A 17,105-nucleotide genomic window follows, 5' to 3' on the forward strand; every position below is an offset into this window, starting at 1 on the left:
TGAAAGATAAACCAAATTTATTTAAAACAAAAAATTAAGACAGTGCTATTGCCAAGATTGAAAAAATGAAGGATTCTTTTACTGATGTGACAAGACAGCCAATTTCCAGCAGTTACATTAATTTGAGAAAAATCAGGTTGGGCTCGAATTGACTACATGTACTTTCTACAAGACAAACTGGTTCCCCTTCCCTCCCCTTCCCAAAAGAACAGACAAAATCATCCTATAAAAAACACGTACAGAATTTTGAGACACATGATCGAAACACGAACCATTGTCCGAGAGCCTGAAACTTTCCAACAAGGTTAAATCCTTTGTTGCTTCAACCAACCCTCAATGGGGGAGCTACAAGCACAACGCCGTCACCTCTGACAAAGAGCATCGGAATATTCCTTTTGGTAGACTATGAAGAAGGAAAGAAAAGTTTACATTTACAAAAGTATAGTTTACAAAATATATCTGCTAAGCATATCACCAAATTCAATCATAACAAAAGACAAGAAACAACTACAACAAACACAAGCTCAAACATACAACGTTCTGGCATGCTGAAGAGATCAATACAACTAACACCCACGTCTTTGGATATCCTTTATACTTTTGTAACAATTTGCCCAAAACTTCTTTTACATCTTGGTTCAAAAAGTAGTCAGCAATAAACTACTTTAACAATATAACACAGTTCAGTTTTAAAAGAGTTTTCTATGGGGATAAATACACCGAAGTCCTTACTTTATAAATCTCTTCATAGGTTTCTTCATCAATCTCTATTGTAGTTACAGTTTCTTCCACATCACCCAAAATCATATTTAAGTGCTGATCATATGCCTGTAGGAATGAAGTTAGTTTATTATTTCCTCCAAAATTCAAACTCAAGCTCATTAAAATGAGAATTATAGCAAGACTTTCAGACAAAATTAGTTTAGCCTGATTTTGACCAAAATGTGCCATTATGTCAAAACAAAGTAGTATCAGTTATAGTTGTAATTTCAAACATAAATGCCAACAAATCAGTACTCTGCAGCATAAAAAAAAGGGAAGACATTTATATTCACTGAAACGCTCTTCCAGGAAATAGCTCTGAAGCTTTCAGTGAGAACACATGCAAGAACTCAACAGACAGACACACTTCATTAACATTAAACCAGCTACACATTCTCTGCTGCCAGTCCAGCCTTCTGGAATTGATTGCCTGGGGCCAACTTAAGTGATGCGAAAGCTGTAATTCATAAACTGCTACAAAAACTTGAATAAGCACATGTTCCAAACACCTTACAAAAGCATGTTGCAAACTACACGTGTGCCTCATGGACTTCTCCTCACCTTTGTGTTCCCAAAGGAGTTGAGGCCCAGTTAACACATGGGGTAGCTGGATGTCTTCCCCAACACAGTACAGTACTCAGGATGACTGACTTAATAGAAAGCAAAAATCTGTCTCGTCAAGAGACCTATGACTCTCAGAAGCAAGCATTTGGACAAACGAGATTTGCAGAGAATCCAGCTGAGTACACATCCCATTATACCCTCATAGGGTGTGCCTTAAGAGATACTTGTTTGATAATGATAATCTCATTCTTAATTCAGTCTTAAAGAGATCTCGGGGTACTTTACAAAAGGAGGCCTGCAGCATTATTGCTTATTTCACAGACACAGAAACGGAACACAAAAGCAGTGAAATTAATTGCTTGGTATCATTCAGGAGACAAGAAAAACAAAATACATCTCTTGAATCTCTAGAGAAGTATTTAATAGCAGACAGAGTACTGAACAAACTAAATTTTGCCACTGATCACATTACGCTTTTGATAAGAGAAAGGGTTCAGCCCTTGTTACTAAGATGATCCTTAATCTACCTTCTCTAACCACTTTTGCACTTTTAAACATGAGATACAATTACTTGCACTTTTAAACTAATATTTTTAAACAATCAATGGAAGAATCATAGAATTGTTTGGGTTGGAGGGGACCTTTAAAGGTCATCTAGTCCAACGCCTCTGCAATGAGCAGGGACATCTTCAACTAGATCAGGTTGCTCAGAGCCCCGTCCAACTTGACCTTGAGTGTTTCCAGGATGGAGCATCTGTGTAGTAGACTACTAGGCACATAAAAAAGGCTGCCCAGTGCTTAGCTGAATAAGCATGGTAGTGTTCTGAAAGTTTTACTTACATGTAGTCTGCCTCTAAGCTCTCTGTCATTCCTCATTTTGACATAGATTCGCTCATCTAGACTGAGTCTGATGAGATCAAGTGGCTCCTCTACAGTATTTGTTGTTTGTTGCTAAAAATATAAAATTAAAAAAGTTATTTGTACATAAGAAGCCATGAACTTTTCCATTCCTCAGTGCTTGTGAGAGACAGAAAACAAACAGGTAAGAACATACACTCAAATATTTCAAATCATTCCTTCACATCCTGTTGAATTGGAGTGCAGTTGATATTACCATTCTACGGATATTCACCAGCCTGAGCAAAATGAGTTAAAAGACTTGAGTTTAGTTTGCAGCAAATCATGCCTCACGCATACTGTTTTATAAACTACATTCCTTATCAGCAACCATTGTCCATATGCAGCAGAAAGCCTAATCTGCATGAACCAGCCAGCTTATGGACCAGCACCACACCTGCGCCATCACATGGCGCAGGCCAGAGAAACCAAGCGCACACTGCCATTTTTGCCAGCACACGTCAGTCAGCTGGGCAACACGCTGCCCCTCCTGCCCCAATGCACATCCTCCTTGAGGCCTAGCTCAACACCACAGCAGTCATGCCAGGCCTCAAGGCACGTTAGAGACCTGAACGCACAGCAGGCTGAGGTCTCTATTTTTGTGATAAGGGCGTACTTTCAGGATCACAGCTAAAATGTGCGAACGTTTTTGGGCGTATCCCGCACCATGCTACCGATTTCCTTCTCAGTGAGGCAGAGCCAAGGGTATTTTCCTCAGTTGCTTTCCTCCGTTTCCCTCCTCCGGTGGTTCCTGGGGGCAACCGGCCTGAAGCGAGCCCTGCCCGCACTCCTGACAACCCCGGCGGCAGCACAAGGACCCAGGCCGTGTAGGAACTTCATTTCACGCAGAAAGCGCTCCCCCCGCGGGACTGCGCCCCACGAAGGCTGCCCAAGCGGGGGGCTTTGCCGGGAGGTACGCCCAGCCCCAGCAGGACAGCAGAAAGCTTGCCTCCATCTTACGCCCCTCCAGCAACGAAGGTTTCCCCAGACCCGCGGAGGGAAGGCGGGAGCCCCGGGAGGGCGGGGGCGCAGGCCCAGCCGCAGCGGGGAAGGCCTCGCCGCTGCCTCCCGGCCTGAGGGAAGCAGGGAGCCGCTCACCTGGTCCACCTCATCCGCCATCTTTCAAACCGCCTCCCGCGTTCTCCCGCGAGACTTTATGGCCCTTCCCCTTCCCCTCCGCCGGGGGCGGGGCGGGGGGCGGTGGCGGCACGGCGGGGGTCGGTGGCGGGGGACGCAGCCTGCCCGCTGCCAGGGGAGCGCCATGGCCAGGAAGCGCAAAGCATCGCCCTGGCCGGCGGCTGCCAGCAAGAGGCGCCCCGCGGGGCTGGGGGCGCCGCGGGACGAGCCGGAGACGGAGGAGGAGGAGGGGGGTGAGTGCGGGCGGGAGGCCGGGCCGGGCCGGGTGCTGCGCCACCGCCGGCGCTTGGGGCCTCCCCAGCCTCTGGCGTTTCGGGGGAGCTAGGGAGCGGCGAGTGTCCGCTCGCTCTTAGCGCAGCGCTGGACCTCGGCAGCCCCCGTGGGGGAAAGGGCCGTTACCTCAGGCTGGAGGCGTGGATAAGTGTTCTCCGCAGTGCCAGAGGGCGGGGCGATTCACACAGAAATCGGGGGTTTAAATCCGTCTATGAAATGGCCGGTGGGGCCCACACGCTCTCTGGAAGCACAGGCAAAGGCTGAAAATCAGGCACTGAGCGACCCGGTGAGGGTTTGTCTCACCTCAGCCGTGGCGGGGCTGCGGACACCCCCGGCTGCGGCAGCGGCCGGGACATGCGGGTCCGTGTCCCATGAAAAGTTCTCCAGAGCAGCTTTACAAATAATAATTTCACGTGAGTGGCAAGTACGATGCTTGTTTTTCAACTGACCCCACTGGTAGGACTATAGGAATATTTATGTACTTCTTGTGCGTTACATTGTTATGAGTATTTTCCTACTCAGGTCTCGTTCAGTTCTTGCCTGTTTGTTCAGAAACAGTGCATGCTCGGCATTGTGAGTGCTCACTTTCTTCTGTAGCTGGCTCTAATGAAGTCCGTGGAGGTATTGTTTCTGATTGCCACGGAGATAAGACTTCATCCTTTAACGTATCTTCCTTTCTTCTGTCCCATGCAGATGATTTTGAAGAGAAAAAGCCCTGTATAAAGAAGAATGACTCAAAAGCTCTGGCTAGGAAGAAAGAAGAAGATTGTGATACTGGAGTTTCCAACTCAGCAAATAAGCCTCCAAAACAAAAAGGGGCAAAATCACTAATAAAAGAAAATAAAAAAATTACTAGAAATAAAGGGAATCATAACAAAGAGGAAACTTGCAGGTAAGTTTACTTGTTATCATTCAAGTCTATAGGAGGTCTCTGTTCATGGTTACATGTTATTTGTTTAGGGCCCAGTGCTGCATATGGACATGTGAGCAGTTTATTTTAGCCTATCGGTCCAATTTAGTACATTTGTGTCACACAGCTGGACAGAAGTACCGTCTCATTCATTGCAGAGTCAGTCCTGAGGAAGATAGTCTGTATGGGAAGCAAACATGTGAGCCTTTTCAAATTCGGTGGTTTAAATACAAAATTTTATTTCATCTGTTGTAGTTTTTACATGGGACTAGGGAGGCTTTATGGAATCCAGCATGAATAGAAATGTTGGCCTGAGATTTGCGTTTAAGATGATAAGCAGAAGACTTTAAACATATCATTCTCTGGTGTTTTTTGGAATCCAAATATAATATCAGCATGGTCTGCCCATGGAGATTGCTACAGCAAATGAATTAATGAAAAGAAATTAAACTGATTGGTCTCATTTCCCTGGCCAGCTAGAGCTTGGGGTATTAGTGTAATGAAACAGAAGCAATTCCAATTTCAATACACTTTGAAGGTTCAGTAAGAACAGATAATTCAGTGAAACATTTATCTAAGGGCTGATTTGTACAAGCTGTTCTAAAGGATGGGGCCTTTTGTAGGTTCAGGCATCTTCCTTCCTAAACATCCTTGCAGAACCAGGACCTAAGTTTGCAATGAAAAAGTGTTGCTCCATTGAGCCCGTGGTTATTTATGGCAAAGACGGTTTGCTTTACAGAGAAGGTGTCTGTGGTTTAATTGTCAAATACTCGATTGGTTGTTACTGATGCAGAGGTCATGCTTCATTTATTTCCCTATTTTTAGTCTGTTCTTTATTTTTCTTAAATAAACGAGCATGTACACTTCCTGATGCTAAAGCCATTTTGATAATTTTAACAGTGACTCGCTGAAGCCCACTCAGAAGGAGATAAAGTTGAAGAGAGAATCTCCTGTTAAAAAAGAGATGGATGAAGACGATACTGACGATGATGATGATGAAAGTGAAGATGAATGGGAGGACGTGGAAGGTAATAATTGCATGTTTATTCGTTTTAAGGAGTAAATATTCTTATACACAATTTTTTTTTTTGTAATTTGATTTTTGAACCATTTCTCATTTGGATTCAGGTAAATATATATACTGTGTATATCTAAAGTATGCTCCATGTACGTATCTGTATCTTCAAAAAGCTCGTGTCTCACAGTGCTTTTAGAATGGTTCCAAAGTAGAAAAAACCCAGACCACTACTGACCTGACGGTAGTGCCTTGAATTTGACTATTTGTTGGCTTACGTTAAAACTATGCTGCCATGCAGAAAGCACTTTCTCAGCTGTTTGTGTTGTCTACTATTGAGGACTCAAAGAATGAGTCCATTTGAAGATTGAAAACTGCGACTTCCTAGTAAAGGAGAGTGGAGATGAAACCAACTGAGCTGTTCGATTAGGTGGCCATCAACGAACTGTGATAAGAATCATGATGATCATAATCTTCATATTTTGCTGCTAGACTTATGCCTTCTAAAGTGAACAGTTGTCAGTTTTTTCTTTGCTACTCTACAAGTACCATTCAAGTCACATCTGCTTCATTCACCTTTCTCCTGATTGAGTTTGCCTGTGGCAGTCACTTGCCGTTACACTGTGTTAAGCTGATTCCTCAACAGCAGGTGACTGGCATCCCACAGTTATTTGAAATAACTGAGCACACACAGTGTTATGGAAGATCCAGGAACTAGTAATTACTGGGGGTGTTCTGTTTGTAGGTTGGTTGAACACCTGAGAAGGAATGACAATATCCCATTGTCAGACCTCCCTCGGGCATCTATTCCATATTTACTTACCATTTGTAATATTTTATTTTTCCAGAACTCCAGGAACCTGCCACAGATAAATTAGAAGAAGCTGGTGTTCTTCCGGCAGTGGTGCTGCCGAGCAATCCTGTCGAGATAGAGATTGAAACCCCAGAGCAGGTGAAGAAAAGAGAGAGGAGGTAAGAACAGGGAAGGCAGTGGAGGACCGTTAAAGGATGAAGTTAAAAATATGCTGTCTTGACTGTCACTGACTTGCTCTCTTCTGGGTGGAAATCCCCACTTTGTGCAGACTGTTGAGTTGGAATGATGCGAGGTCATGGGATGGAGAATAGCTTACACACTGACAGTTTTACTAAAAATCTTCAGTGGAAGTTGGTGGGAATGGAGGTTTTTCAGCTTCCTTGAAAATCAAGCATGTAACTTCATTGTGCTTTAATATCTACATTTCCAAACCAGGGGCAGTGGTAGCTCTCTTCAAGGAGAGCTGTGGGTGAATGGCATTGTTGTACTGTAATTATCTTAACAGCTCAGGTGGAAGCCTCCGTGTGCCCGTAACTGAGGTGTGAATAGGTGGGTCAAATGAATGTCCTTGGCAGCTGGGAGCGTTATACCAAGGAAAGCTTTCTTTGTGTGGTGGCTGGAGGCTTGATGATATCTCATGCTGTTACAGGGTGGGCACTGTCCCAGGCCAGCCCTTCATAACAAAGTAACCAGAATATCTGTTGCCTCTAAGTTAATTTCTCTTCATCAATGAAGAGAAAACCATTTTCCAGGAATCGGAATGCTAGCTGTAATCTAAAAGTCAAACAATTCAGACAGTGAATTGTAAGTTTAGTGGAGCTGTCCAAAGCTGTCTGGTAGGAAACTGTAGGCACATAAAGTTAGGTGGAATTTAGGCCATCTGAATATACCCAAGCTCTCAGTAGTCGCGTACGTGGAGTTCACAGTTTATTAGTCATATGCAGCCTGTATGCCTATTCACATAGCCAGTAACTAAACTTTTGTTGAGTGTGCACAGAAGTTTCTCTGGGATGGATTCTCTTTGTGAACTGATCCAATTCAGGAACCTAGAAAGGCAGGTCCATAGAAAACCCACAACATCCATTTCTTTTATAATCTTATGCAGAGAAAAAAGGAAAGCCGAGTTTGAGATGTATCTCCGGAGAATGATGAAACGTTTCAGCAAGGAGGTTCGTGAGGACACACATAAGGTATTGGTCATAGAGAAACCTGGCAGAGAAAAAATTGAGCATAAAGATGCCTGAACTGATTCGTAATGAAGAAGAAACTAATTTTGACCAAATAATTTGGAGCTATGGCTAGAAGTGAAAAAATAAAAAGGCTGTAGTTCTGACAAATGCCCGTTAGACTTCTGCTAAACTGTAAGTTAGAAACATCAGTGACTGCATTAGTAAAACTCTAAATCAAAGCAGATGTGAGTAGGGTGTATATTTCTCCATTGAGTGTGTATCTGCTCATTCTGTTGGGTTAAACTGTCAGTCATGTAGAGCAGGAGACACTAATAGGGGCTTCAAGGCTTTCCTGTCTTCTGATGGTGATCTGAAAGACTGCCTTGTGTCCACCCTGTGTATGCTTGGGAGGCTTCATTGTTGCCTGTCTCTGTTAAAAGGAGCAGTAAAGCCTTCCTCGTCTATACCATGGACAATAGTTCCAGCAAAGAAAATCTCTTGTGAACTCACTATAGAAACTTTTTTCTCTCAGGTTCACCTCTTGTGTTTATTAGCAAATGGTTTCTATAGGAACAGGATCTGCAGCCAGCCAGATCTTCATGCCATTGGTCTATCCATCATCCCCATCCACTTCACAAAAGTGCCTGCAGGCCAAGTGGACCTTCTCTACCTTTCCAACTTGGTGAAATGGTAAAACTCTCTCTCCTAATCATGCTATCATATAGAACGTAGAGCCAGGGTTCAGGGAGAGGGGTCAATGTAATTACCAATTTTCAGTGATTTTTCTGATTTTAAGTACAAGGGTGAGAGCCTGTCCTTTTTACAGAAGGAAAGGATGAACTATGAAGTTTAAGGATACAGTCACAAACACTAGACAATAAGTAGGTGTCTCATATTTCAGGTTTGTTGGAACCTTCACTGTCAATGATGAGCTTTCCACTGAAAAAGGAGAGCCCCTTCAGTCGACCTTGGAGAGGCGCTTTGCCATTTATGCTGCACGAGATGATGAGGAGTTGGTTCATGTAAGTGACTGGGAAGCGCAGGGTTGGTTGCTGAGTTTGCATGCTAGATCAGTGCCATAGTGCTGTCGGGTCGTACACAAAGTGGTGTTTGAGGGATGGATTTGGAGAAAACAAATTGGTGACTTAGGTGATTCCATGGCTTTTTTTTTGTTGTTGTATTTTTATCTGCAGTTCTTCTGTGATTAAATTATTCAATTTGAACTGTGCCTAACTGGAGCCTCTAGTTCTGGTTGGTGTCACTCCATGTTCTGCCGTGGATGGCTTTACATATAGTGTATAGAGCTACTTGTTCCTAAGTATGCTTTGGCTTCTTTATGTTGCTTTAGCAGTGTAGATCAAAGAAAACTGGCTTAATACATTTCTTCTGAAATACTAATTTGAGTGAGGAAATTCTTGGGCTTACTTGCAGCCAGAGAAACTCTTTACAGATCTTTGAGTTAGAAGGTTGGTAGTTTGTTACTATGAGTCACCATTGAAGGCCAAAGGAATTGAGCTTTGATTTAGAGCAGCCCGAGGCCAAGACTTCAAAAGGACTTCAACTCTACAGTCAATTTGTGGTGGAATTGGATTAAGGAAAGAAGTGGAGTCAGTTGCTTCAAGTCACACAGAGATTTTTGTAAAACAGCCGAGGGAGGGGGAAACACAGGAAATCAAATTGACGAGACATTTGAAAGAGTGCAAACGAGCTTCTGCTTTGCAGGTGCATGGCTTGCAGCTCTGCCCTGTTGCTGATAAAGTGGGATGTTGCAGCTTCTCTGCTGCAAAGCAGGAAGCAGTTGTGGTGGCTTTGCAGCCTTGCTGTGGAAATGCAGAGATGTCACTCACTGGGACAGGAGGACAAGACAAAGCAAGCCTTGCTTAGGCAGCGTCAGTTGAGTTCCATGCAGGAAGGTAATTGCCAGGTCACAGCTGTTAGCCACTCAGTTGTGACTCTGATGACATTCCCTGAGTGGCTGGTGTTTCTGCTGGCTTCAGCTGATGGTGTGTGGTTGGCTTTGGCCACCTTTGGGAGGCAGGATTTAGAGTCATCTTACTCAGTTTTCCTCAAGAATGAGAGGCTGATAGGGTAGATGGGATTTGGGTGAATTACTGTGTCTGCTCCAGCAGGATGATTCTTTTAGCCTCTTTAGAAATTGGTTCCTCATCTGTGAATTAACAGCAGTACCACTGTCGCAGTGGTAACATAAATAAGAGCCAGAGAAGACTGTGCAGTGCTTTAACACTATAGCAACTGGGCTACCTACACATCTGTGTCAGTGTACAAAGCACTGGGTAAAAGGTAGGAATGAACATGATTTGTGACAGAACCCAGGTTGTAAAAGAGTTTCAAGAGGTTTTTTTATATACCTTGAAAAAAGGTTAAACATGCTTTATTTTTTCTTTTGCAGATATTTTTAATAATTCTGCGAGCATTGCAGCTGCTGTGTCGCCTCGTGCTGTCTTTTCAGCCTATTCCTCTCAAAGAGACAAGAGCAAAGGTAGATTTTGTTGGGTGTGTGGAATAAGGAATAGGTCATTGGTTTAGAAAGTAGGATTGAAAAAACTTTCTGGCTGTTGCAGGCTTGAAGTTCACGCTTACTGCATGAACCAGGGTGATGACAATGTTCTGTCTATAGTGCAGAAGATGCAAACCCTTAATTTTTAGGTTTCTCCTTTAAAAAAACCACCCATGTTGTGTGTTTCAGCAAAGACTTTTTATGCGTCAGTGGTTTTAAATTTCTTTAAAACTCGGACAGCAAACACTTGCTAATTCAGTACACCTCTCTCCAGCCATTTACCCAAAGTTTTCAAGTCCCTAAGACATATGATTTACCATGGCAGCCAACCTTTGGTCTGCATGCACCTCGTGCTGATTTCAGTCTTTTTTTTAACATATTCTTAGCCATGGTGATAAAAGTGACCTAGCCTCTTTCTTTGCAGGGAAAAAGCTCATCCAAGAGGCAGTCTCTCAGTGGTACCTCTGAGGGGCAGGAGAGCTCTGCCACAACACCCAAAGCTGTGGCAAAAAAATGCCCCTGCAGAAAAGCCAAACAGGATAAAAAATCCTCAGAGAGCGAAGACATCAAGGAGCCAAAGAAACACAAAACTGCTCAGACCAAAAGGACACACAAGTCAAAGCTGACTACAGGCAGCCAGGAACAGAAGGAATCTAGTAATGAAGAGACCTGTTTAATGGAAAGAGATGTGCCAGTCAGGCCCAAGAATGATCGCCGGAGACGAGTGGCCTCCAAAGTGTGTTACAAAGAAGAGAGTGGAAGTGATGAGGGCAGTGTTTCGGACTTTGAGGTTTCAGAAGAGGAGAGTGATCTCTCTGATGAGGATTTTGAAACTGCCTCTAAAAGGCAGAGGAGCTCACTGGGCTCCCAGAAGTCAAAGGTAACGGCTATAAAAAGCCCAAAAACTGAGACTTCAGAATCAAGGCTATCCAAAAATTCATATGGAGCTGAGCCTAGGCCAGCAAAAAGTACAGCTCCAGCCTTGCCTCATGCACAGAGAAAGAGAAACAAAATAATTTCTAGTGATGAGGATGATGGACAGCAGGAGGTAAGGAAAGTGACGGGCACAGACCAGTGGCTGGAGGTTTTCCTTGAACGTGAGGACAAGTGGGTGTGTGTAGACTGTGTTCATGGCAATGTTGGCCAGCCCCAGCTGTGCTTCACATATGCCACAAAGCCGCTTTTCTATATTGTGGGATTTGACAATGATGGGAGTGTCAGGGATGTGACGCAAAGATATGACCCAGTGTGGATGACTGCAACAAGGAAGAGTCGTGTGGACCCTGAGTGGTGGGAAGACACGCTACAGCCATATAAAAGTCCCTATGTGGAAAGAGACAAGAAGGAGGAAAATGAGGTAAATGGCAATAGGTTATTCAGGACATTTAGTGCCAGGAGTCCAGTCCTTGGATTCTCATTCAGGCAAAAATCATTAGGAATCTTTCCGTGAGGAAGGAAGCTTGTATTTGAGCTTGAAATGTTCGGATTGAGCATGTTTTAAAGGGAATATACAATGATAGATTAAAATAATATCAAATGGAGGCTGTTCAGAGAAATCTGGATAGCAAAAGTACTGGACAGCCCATGCTGGAAACTTAATGTGGTTTCTGTACAGTTTAGCATTACCCTTCTCGGAGAGAGTCTTTAAAATACGTAGATGTGGGTACACATCTAAGTACCTATTTGCAACAAGAATGCTTTGGTCCGTTGGCTCACGTGATTAAGTTTCTGGTGTTTTATTCCTTTGATCCATACTATAATCGTTCTTTGTTACAAAGGGTAGTGCAAGAGAGTTGTGAAATCACTCTTCTTTGTATAATTCCTACAGTTTCAAGTTAAGCTTCAAGATCAGCCTCTACCAACAGCAATTGGAGAGTACAAAAACCACCCTCTTTATGCACTGAAGAGGCACCTCTTGAAATATCAGGCGATCTATCCTGAGTCAGCTGCTGTCCTAGGGTACTGCAGGGGAGAGGCTGTCTACTCCAGGTGAGTGGTGCACGTGTTGTCATGTGCAACTGTGATCTTTGTAACAAATTTAAGAGCGGATTTGTGTGAAGACCACGATGGTATCAGCAGTAGTCCCAGGCCACGTGCATAGACGGAGTGAGGCATTTAGCTGCTCAGACAGCATTTGCGTATCACTTAGATGCAGCTTTTTTACAACTCCTAACATGTGAATAACAGTCTCTGTTATGGAGAGACTTCAAAACTCTTACGGTGCTTCCTTCTGGCCTTTTTAGAGACTGTGTACACACGCTGCACTCCAGGGACACTTGGCTGAAGCAAGCTCGAGTGGTGAGGATTGGAGAAGTGCCTTACAAGGTAAGAGGGTTTGACTTCCTCCTGTGCAACATGTCTGCCCTCTAAAGTTCAAGCTCAATTCTGTTTTGGTTTTTGCCTTCTCTCTGTCAGCAGATGTAGATTTCTCGCTTGCGTGGTTTGTGGTAGCTGCATTGTGAATCTGTCCACCTGCTGTGCCTATAGTTCCTATACACTACACAAAGCCCAGCGATCTCTTCTTCCCACCCCAAGGGTATCTAGCAGAACTGCACCCTTTTCATCTTCTTTAAAGGCATCCTAGCATTTTATATGAACTGCAGGATCTGGCTCCCTGTTGCATAAAGGTGCCTTGGGTTATCATTTATAAGCAGTGGATACTGAAGCTAGGAAATAGACATTTCTTCTCTCCCAGAGCCTTCTCTGATGTCCTAGGAAAGCCTGAAATCACCGGCAGCTCGTTGTTGTGGTGTTACAGGCTTGGTCATTGTATTCGTACAGATGGTGAAAGGATTTTCCAACCAGGCGAGGAAGGCGCGCCTTGCAGAGCCTGCAAACCGGGACAAAGAAGACTTGGCACTGTTTGGTCGCTGGCAGACAGAGGACTATCAGCCACCTATAGCAGTGGATGGAAAGGTAGCTAGGAAGGCAGAGGGCTGGTGTTAAAGCAAGTGTTTGTATGGAGCTGTGGGCTTTATTTTTCCAGAAGTTGCATGTTTCAGAGGTGAGATCAGTCGATAACATCTGGATACAGGATTAAAACATCTGAGGTAACTATAGCGATGAGGAAATGGTCAAAACTTCACTGAGGCCTTTCTTTCCTGAGTACAAGTAATGAGTGCTAGCAGTGCAGACTGCTAACTTTATAATTTCGTTCATCTAATTTGCCTACCGAATGTTTGTTTTGCTAATTCTGTGCATTACAGCCTGAGTAACAAGGCCTAGGCAGAGAACATAATTAGGAGATAACCATGCAGCTAAAATCTAGGATTGTGCCTTGTCATGTGACTATTAATCGAATACTAGAGTGGAATGTAGCAGGTCAGAAGGAAGGGGGAGTCCCTGAATTGCAGCAGGGATTTTCACCTCTCTCCAGAGAGCAGGAGTGCCACCATTTCTCTTTAATTTTGCAATAACAGGTTCCTCGGAATGAATATGGAAATGTCTATCTCTTCCTGCCATCCATGTTACCCATTGGCTGTGTGCAGCTGAGACTCCCAAACCTGAACAGATTGGCGCGGAAGTTGGACATTGACTGTGCTCAAGCCATCACTGGATTTGATTTTCACGGCGGCTACTCGCACCCAGTGTATGTAAAGCTGCCTTGTTGCAGCTGATGGATTCTGATGTCCTGCGGAAGCTGAATACCCTGTGTTAAGGAGTACATACATGCCGTCCCTTTTTGTGCTAGTAGTGGCAGTGGATTCAGTGGCCCTGGCATACAGAAGTGACTTTATGTGCTTGAAGAGTCTGCACTTGTGTGGAGAGGCTCAGTGATGAGTTACACACTTAGATCCTATGAGACAGACAGATGGTTTTGTCGATGTTCAGTAGCTTGCTTTTGGTTTGGCTGGGTCAGCAGGCATTTGCTCCCTTTCTTTTTTCTTCTAGTAGCTGACAGAGGATTGTGTTCTCCTTCCTAGTACCGATGGCTACGTTGTCTGTGAGGAGTATAAAGAGGTCCTCGTTGCTGCCTGGGAGAATGAACAAGCAGAAATAGAAAAGAAAGAGAAGGAGGTGAGAATTATTTTTGCAGCTTCCTTATTGTTGCATTTATTAAGTAAATTTCATTTAAACTGTGGACAGTCAACCAAGGGTTGGCTGTGTAAGCAACAGACGCAGAGCTCTGTGACTGTGAGCAGCTGGTTGCAGCCCCCAAATGCCCCATTTTGGGCTTGCTGTCCAGACTGCAGTGGGATGCAATACAAGTATGTAGCAATATCTGAAATAGTGCATACTCTGGAATAGTTCTCCATGGCTGCTGGGAAACCAAAATGAGGAATACACTTAGGAGGTTAAAGTTCTGGAGGTGGTTCTGGTGTTTACACAGTCAGGGTGCACATTAGAAAGTGACAGTAATTCGTGTAATTAGGAGATAATTGGACACTGGCCTATAATCTTTTAATATGACACATTTAACTTGCTGTGGTTTTTTTTAATGGCAGTTTAAAATCTTCAAACTTCCATTTTCTGTGGGTATAAATACATTGAAACTTACAATAGTAGATTTTTCTCTTTTCAATAACAATCCCACACAGAAGCGTGAGAAAAGAGCTCTGGGGAATTGGAAGCTGCTGACAAAAGGACTTCTCATCAGAGAGAGACTGAAACAACGCTACTCCATCAAGGTATTCTGCATTTCTATTAGTGATTTCTCTTTCAGGATGATATTTCTCTACCAAGAGATCTTTTTCCAGTCTTTCCAATGTGTTATGTTTCCAGCTGTAAAGTGTAGAACTTCCAGAGTGTAGTAGTTAATCAAAAATCTTTTTCTTTCCTGTTAGCCTGTGACTAGCAACTAGGAAAAAAACTACACCAGAAATTCGATGTGGTCATGTCCATGAAAGATTCATTATTGTTTAACAAGAGATTAGTGTTTCCCAAAGCATCATTTTTTTAATATTATTTTCTGTTTTGACATACCCCCTTCCTAGATTTATTCCTCCAAGACAAGGAAGTAGGTAACAGGATGAGAGGGGGCTGCTTTTTTCTTATGAAGTCAGATGTTTTAGTTCTTGATCTTTTCCCCATTGAGAAAGATGAAAAGCATGATCTTTTTAAAGCAGGTTTATTTTTATCCTCCCACAGCCAAAAATATTTTGCTTTGTGTTGAAAGAATGCTTGACATCTAGGAATAGAAACACATTGCGTTGGGTGAGAGGCCCAAACCAGAGCCAGCTTTTGTAATGTCATTAAGCGTCACTGTGACGGAAGACAAGCCCTTTTAGAAAGGGGTAGTTACGAGTGATTTCTAGAGCAACTTTTCGATTTTCATGCCTGTTTTTTCCAGACTGAGCCGTCAGCACCCGAGACAGAGAAAGGAGCAGGATTCTCTTCTGGTGAAGAAGGAGGTCCGAGTTCAGAGACTGCAGTAGGGAATGTGCCCGTTTCTTGGCCCCAAAATCGCCAGTTAGAGAAAAAAAAAGAAGAGAAGACAACCAGAAAGAGCAAGCGAGAAAAGAGAGGAGAAGCAGCACAGTTGTTCCCTTTTGAGAAACTGTGATCAGAACAAGCATTTCTTTGCCGTTTGCAGATGCAAGAACAATAGTCACAACAAAAGTATCCTTTGCCAGTTAAGGGCTTAGTCTTCCTCTGCACTTGTGTTTCCGAGCTATCAAGTACCAACCTAATTCAGTATCAAGAGTTTCTTTTGCTATCACAGGTAATTAGGTTCATCCTTTTATCCTTGGACTTAGGAGAAGCAGATGTGCAGTTGTACCTTCTGAGAAGATCACTTTGTGCTGCTGAGGTTTTTTGCTCTCTTTGGTATCACTCGGCACTAATAATTCTGTTTTCGGAGGCATTCCTTTCATTAGCACTGTCTTTTCCCATTTCTCTCCTTACCATTTTTTCCTGCTTGCTCAGAACTACAGTGTGCAGCTGCTATTTACCAGTCTGTGGTGAGCTGGCCAATGGACTACGAATGCCCTCTTCGATTCATACCTTACCCGAATCAGTGGTGAGGTAGAGTTCTGGTCTTACTGTCTCATCGTCACGGAAGGGGAAATACTTCCTCTGAGGTGTAAAAAACCATGCAATCAAGATTGGGAGGAATCTGAAAATTTACTTTCTAAAGAATACCTGCCTTTTGTGAAAGCTCAATTTTGGCTTTTCAGCCTACAATCTTCCTTTCCTTTCAGATATCTTGTGCATTAGAAGGGAGAAGCCCTGCCCTCATTTCAAACTTAAGGTTAAATAGGTCGTCTTAAGTAATTTAAATATATACATATTTGTTCCAGTTTTGTTTTATCAAGACCATGTGGATATGTTCTGGAGCAAAACATGTAAAACTGGCTGAGCGTCATTGTCAGAAACAAAATTCACTGAAACCAGAGAGCTCTTGTAAATGTTATCCAGTACCTAAGCATTTAAAAAACTGTTACGAGAGGAATGTTAAATCTACACAAGCTTTTCCTGCAGTTGTGTAATAGAAATGCTGATCTGTCTTTTGCAGTATTTTTATAATTAAATTACACTGACACTGTCTCTAAAAATAGAGGGGAATACAGTCTAGTCATTGGTGGACATGGTCACAGAGGAAAGATTGAAATGCAAGAAAACGGCTTACATTTAATTATGTTCAGAAGAAAAACTCTATTTTTGTACTGTATTTGTAGAACAAAATAAAGTATGGAAAAAGAGTACGTTGTCCGTTACACCTCCCCTCCAGCCAGCTCATTCTTCTGTAAGCGGCTGTGCTTCCCTGGAAGGACTCTCACGCAAGGTTAAGAGCACACCGTAGTATTCCAGGAGTCACAGATTGGGTCCCAGGATATCCCAGAGCTGGCCGCTTGTGAATTGTTTTAATGTTAAGGGTCTTCATCTGGAGTTTTTAGTTTTTGCTACCAAATTCTAAGTAAAGACCAACCTAAGTTGGAGGCTTGGGGAGCAGGTATGACCTGTATATAAGGCTCAAGAGAAATTCTGAATCTTGCATGAAGTGGTAGAACTGCAGAGGGCACGGAGGACGTGGTTCCTCTGCGTTAGTCATTGTGCCGATAGGCAGGACACACCCTGAGATGAGTACTTGGAATGCGAGGGCCCAT

The 17,105-nt window shown here is 43.4% G+C and overlaps 3 protein-coding genes across 7 annotated transcripts in view; 1 reads left to right on the forward strand and 2 right to left on the reverse strand.

Moving 5' to 3' along the window:
- LSM3 (LSM3 homolog, U6 small nuclear RNA and mRNA degradation associated) lies at positions 1-3,412 on the reverse strand. Its single transcript, XM_075158871.1, has 4 exons — positions 3,322-3,412; positions 2,167-2,277; positions 733-828; positions 1-403 (listed from the first exon to the last, which is right to left on the reverse strand). The coding sequence occupies exons 1-4, from the start codon at positions 3,340-3,342 to the stop codon at positions 323-325; spliced, it is 309 nt and encodes a 102-aa protein (XP_075014972.1). The 5' UTR covers positions 3,343-3,412; the 3' UTR covers positions 1-322.
- XPC (XPC complex subunit, DNA damage recognition and repair factor) overlaps positions 3,380-17,105 on the forward strand; it is a 15,506-nt gene continuing 1,780 nt past the window's right edge. Inside the window, exons 1-16 of one of the 5 annotated variants that reach the window (XR_012675023.1) lie at positions 3,380-3,593; positions 4,327-4,525; positions 5,444-5,571; positions 6,407-6,530; positions 7,478-7,562; positions 8,074-8,231; positions 8,443-8,563; positions 9,952-10,041; positions 10,484-11,416; positions 11,888-12,048; positions 12,303-12,384; positions 12,841-12,975; positions 13,479-13,648; positions 13,983-14,076; positions 14,598-14,687; positions 15,350-15,721. Coding sequence is in view for 3 of the 5 variants with exons in the window: in XM_075158862.1 (XP_075014963.1) it covers positions 3,845-4,046; positions 4,327-4,525; positions 5,444-5,571; positions 6,407-6,530; positions 7,478-7,562; positions 8,074-8,231; positions 8,443-8,563; positions 9,952-10,041; positions 10,484-11,416; positions 11,888-12,048; positions 12,303-12,384; positions 12,841-12,975; positions 13,479-13,648; positions 13,983-14,076; positions 14,598-14,687; positions 15,350-15,562 (2,985 nt within the window). In the remaining 2 variants the exon portion in view is untranslated. Of the gene's footprint in view, positions 3,594-3,644; positions 4,047-4,326; positions 4,526-5,443; positions 5,572-6,406; positions 6,531-7,477; positions 7,563-8,073; positions 8,232-8,442; positions 8,564-9,951; positions 10,042-10,483; positions 11,417-11,887; positions 12,049-12,302; positions 12,385-12,840; positions 12,976-13,478; positions 13,649-13,950; positions 14,077-14,565; positions 14,688-15,349; positions 16,701-17,105 lie in introns of those variants that run through there. The other 4 variants (XR_012675024.1, XM_075158863.1, XM_075158862.1 and 1 more) reach the window with 4 other exon arrangements.
- Positions 13,951-17,105, reverse strand: part of TMEM43 (transmembrane protein 43) — a 19,646-nt gene continuing 16,491 nt past the window's right edge. Inside the window, exon 13 of the mRNA XM_075158869.1 lies at positions 13,951-14,033. The gene's annotated coding sequence lies outside the window, so the exon portion shown is untranslated. The remainder of the gene's footprint in view (positions 14,034-17,105) is intronic.

Source organism: Calonectris borealis, chromosome 10 (genome assembly GCF_964195595.1).
Source record: "Calonectris borealis chromosome 10, bCalBor7.hap1.2, whole genome shotgun sequence".
Lineage (NCBI taxonomy): Eukaryota > Metazoa > Chordata > Aves > Procellariiformes > Procellariidae > Calonectris > Calonectris borealis.

Excerpts from the sequence above, each read along its gene's own strand:
- LSM3 (XM_075158871.1), bottom strand. The coding sequence starts at position 3,342 with ATGGCGGATGAGGTGGACCAG. Across the intron at positions 829-2,166 it reads AGCTTAGAGGCAGACTACAT|GCATATGATCAGCACTTAAA; the intron begins GTAAGTAAAACT and ends TCATTCCTACAG. Across the intron at positions 404-732 it reads CCTATGAAGAGATTTATAAA|TCTACCAAAAGGAATATTCC; the intron begins GTAAGGACTTCG and ends CCTTCTTCATAG.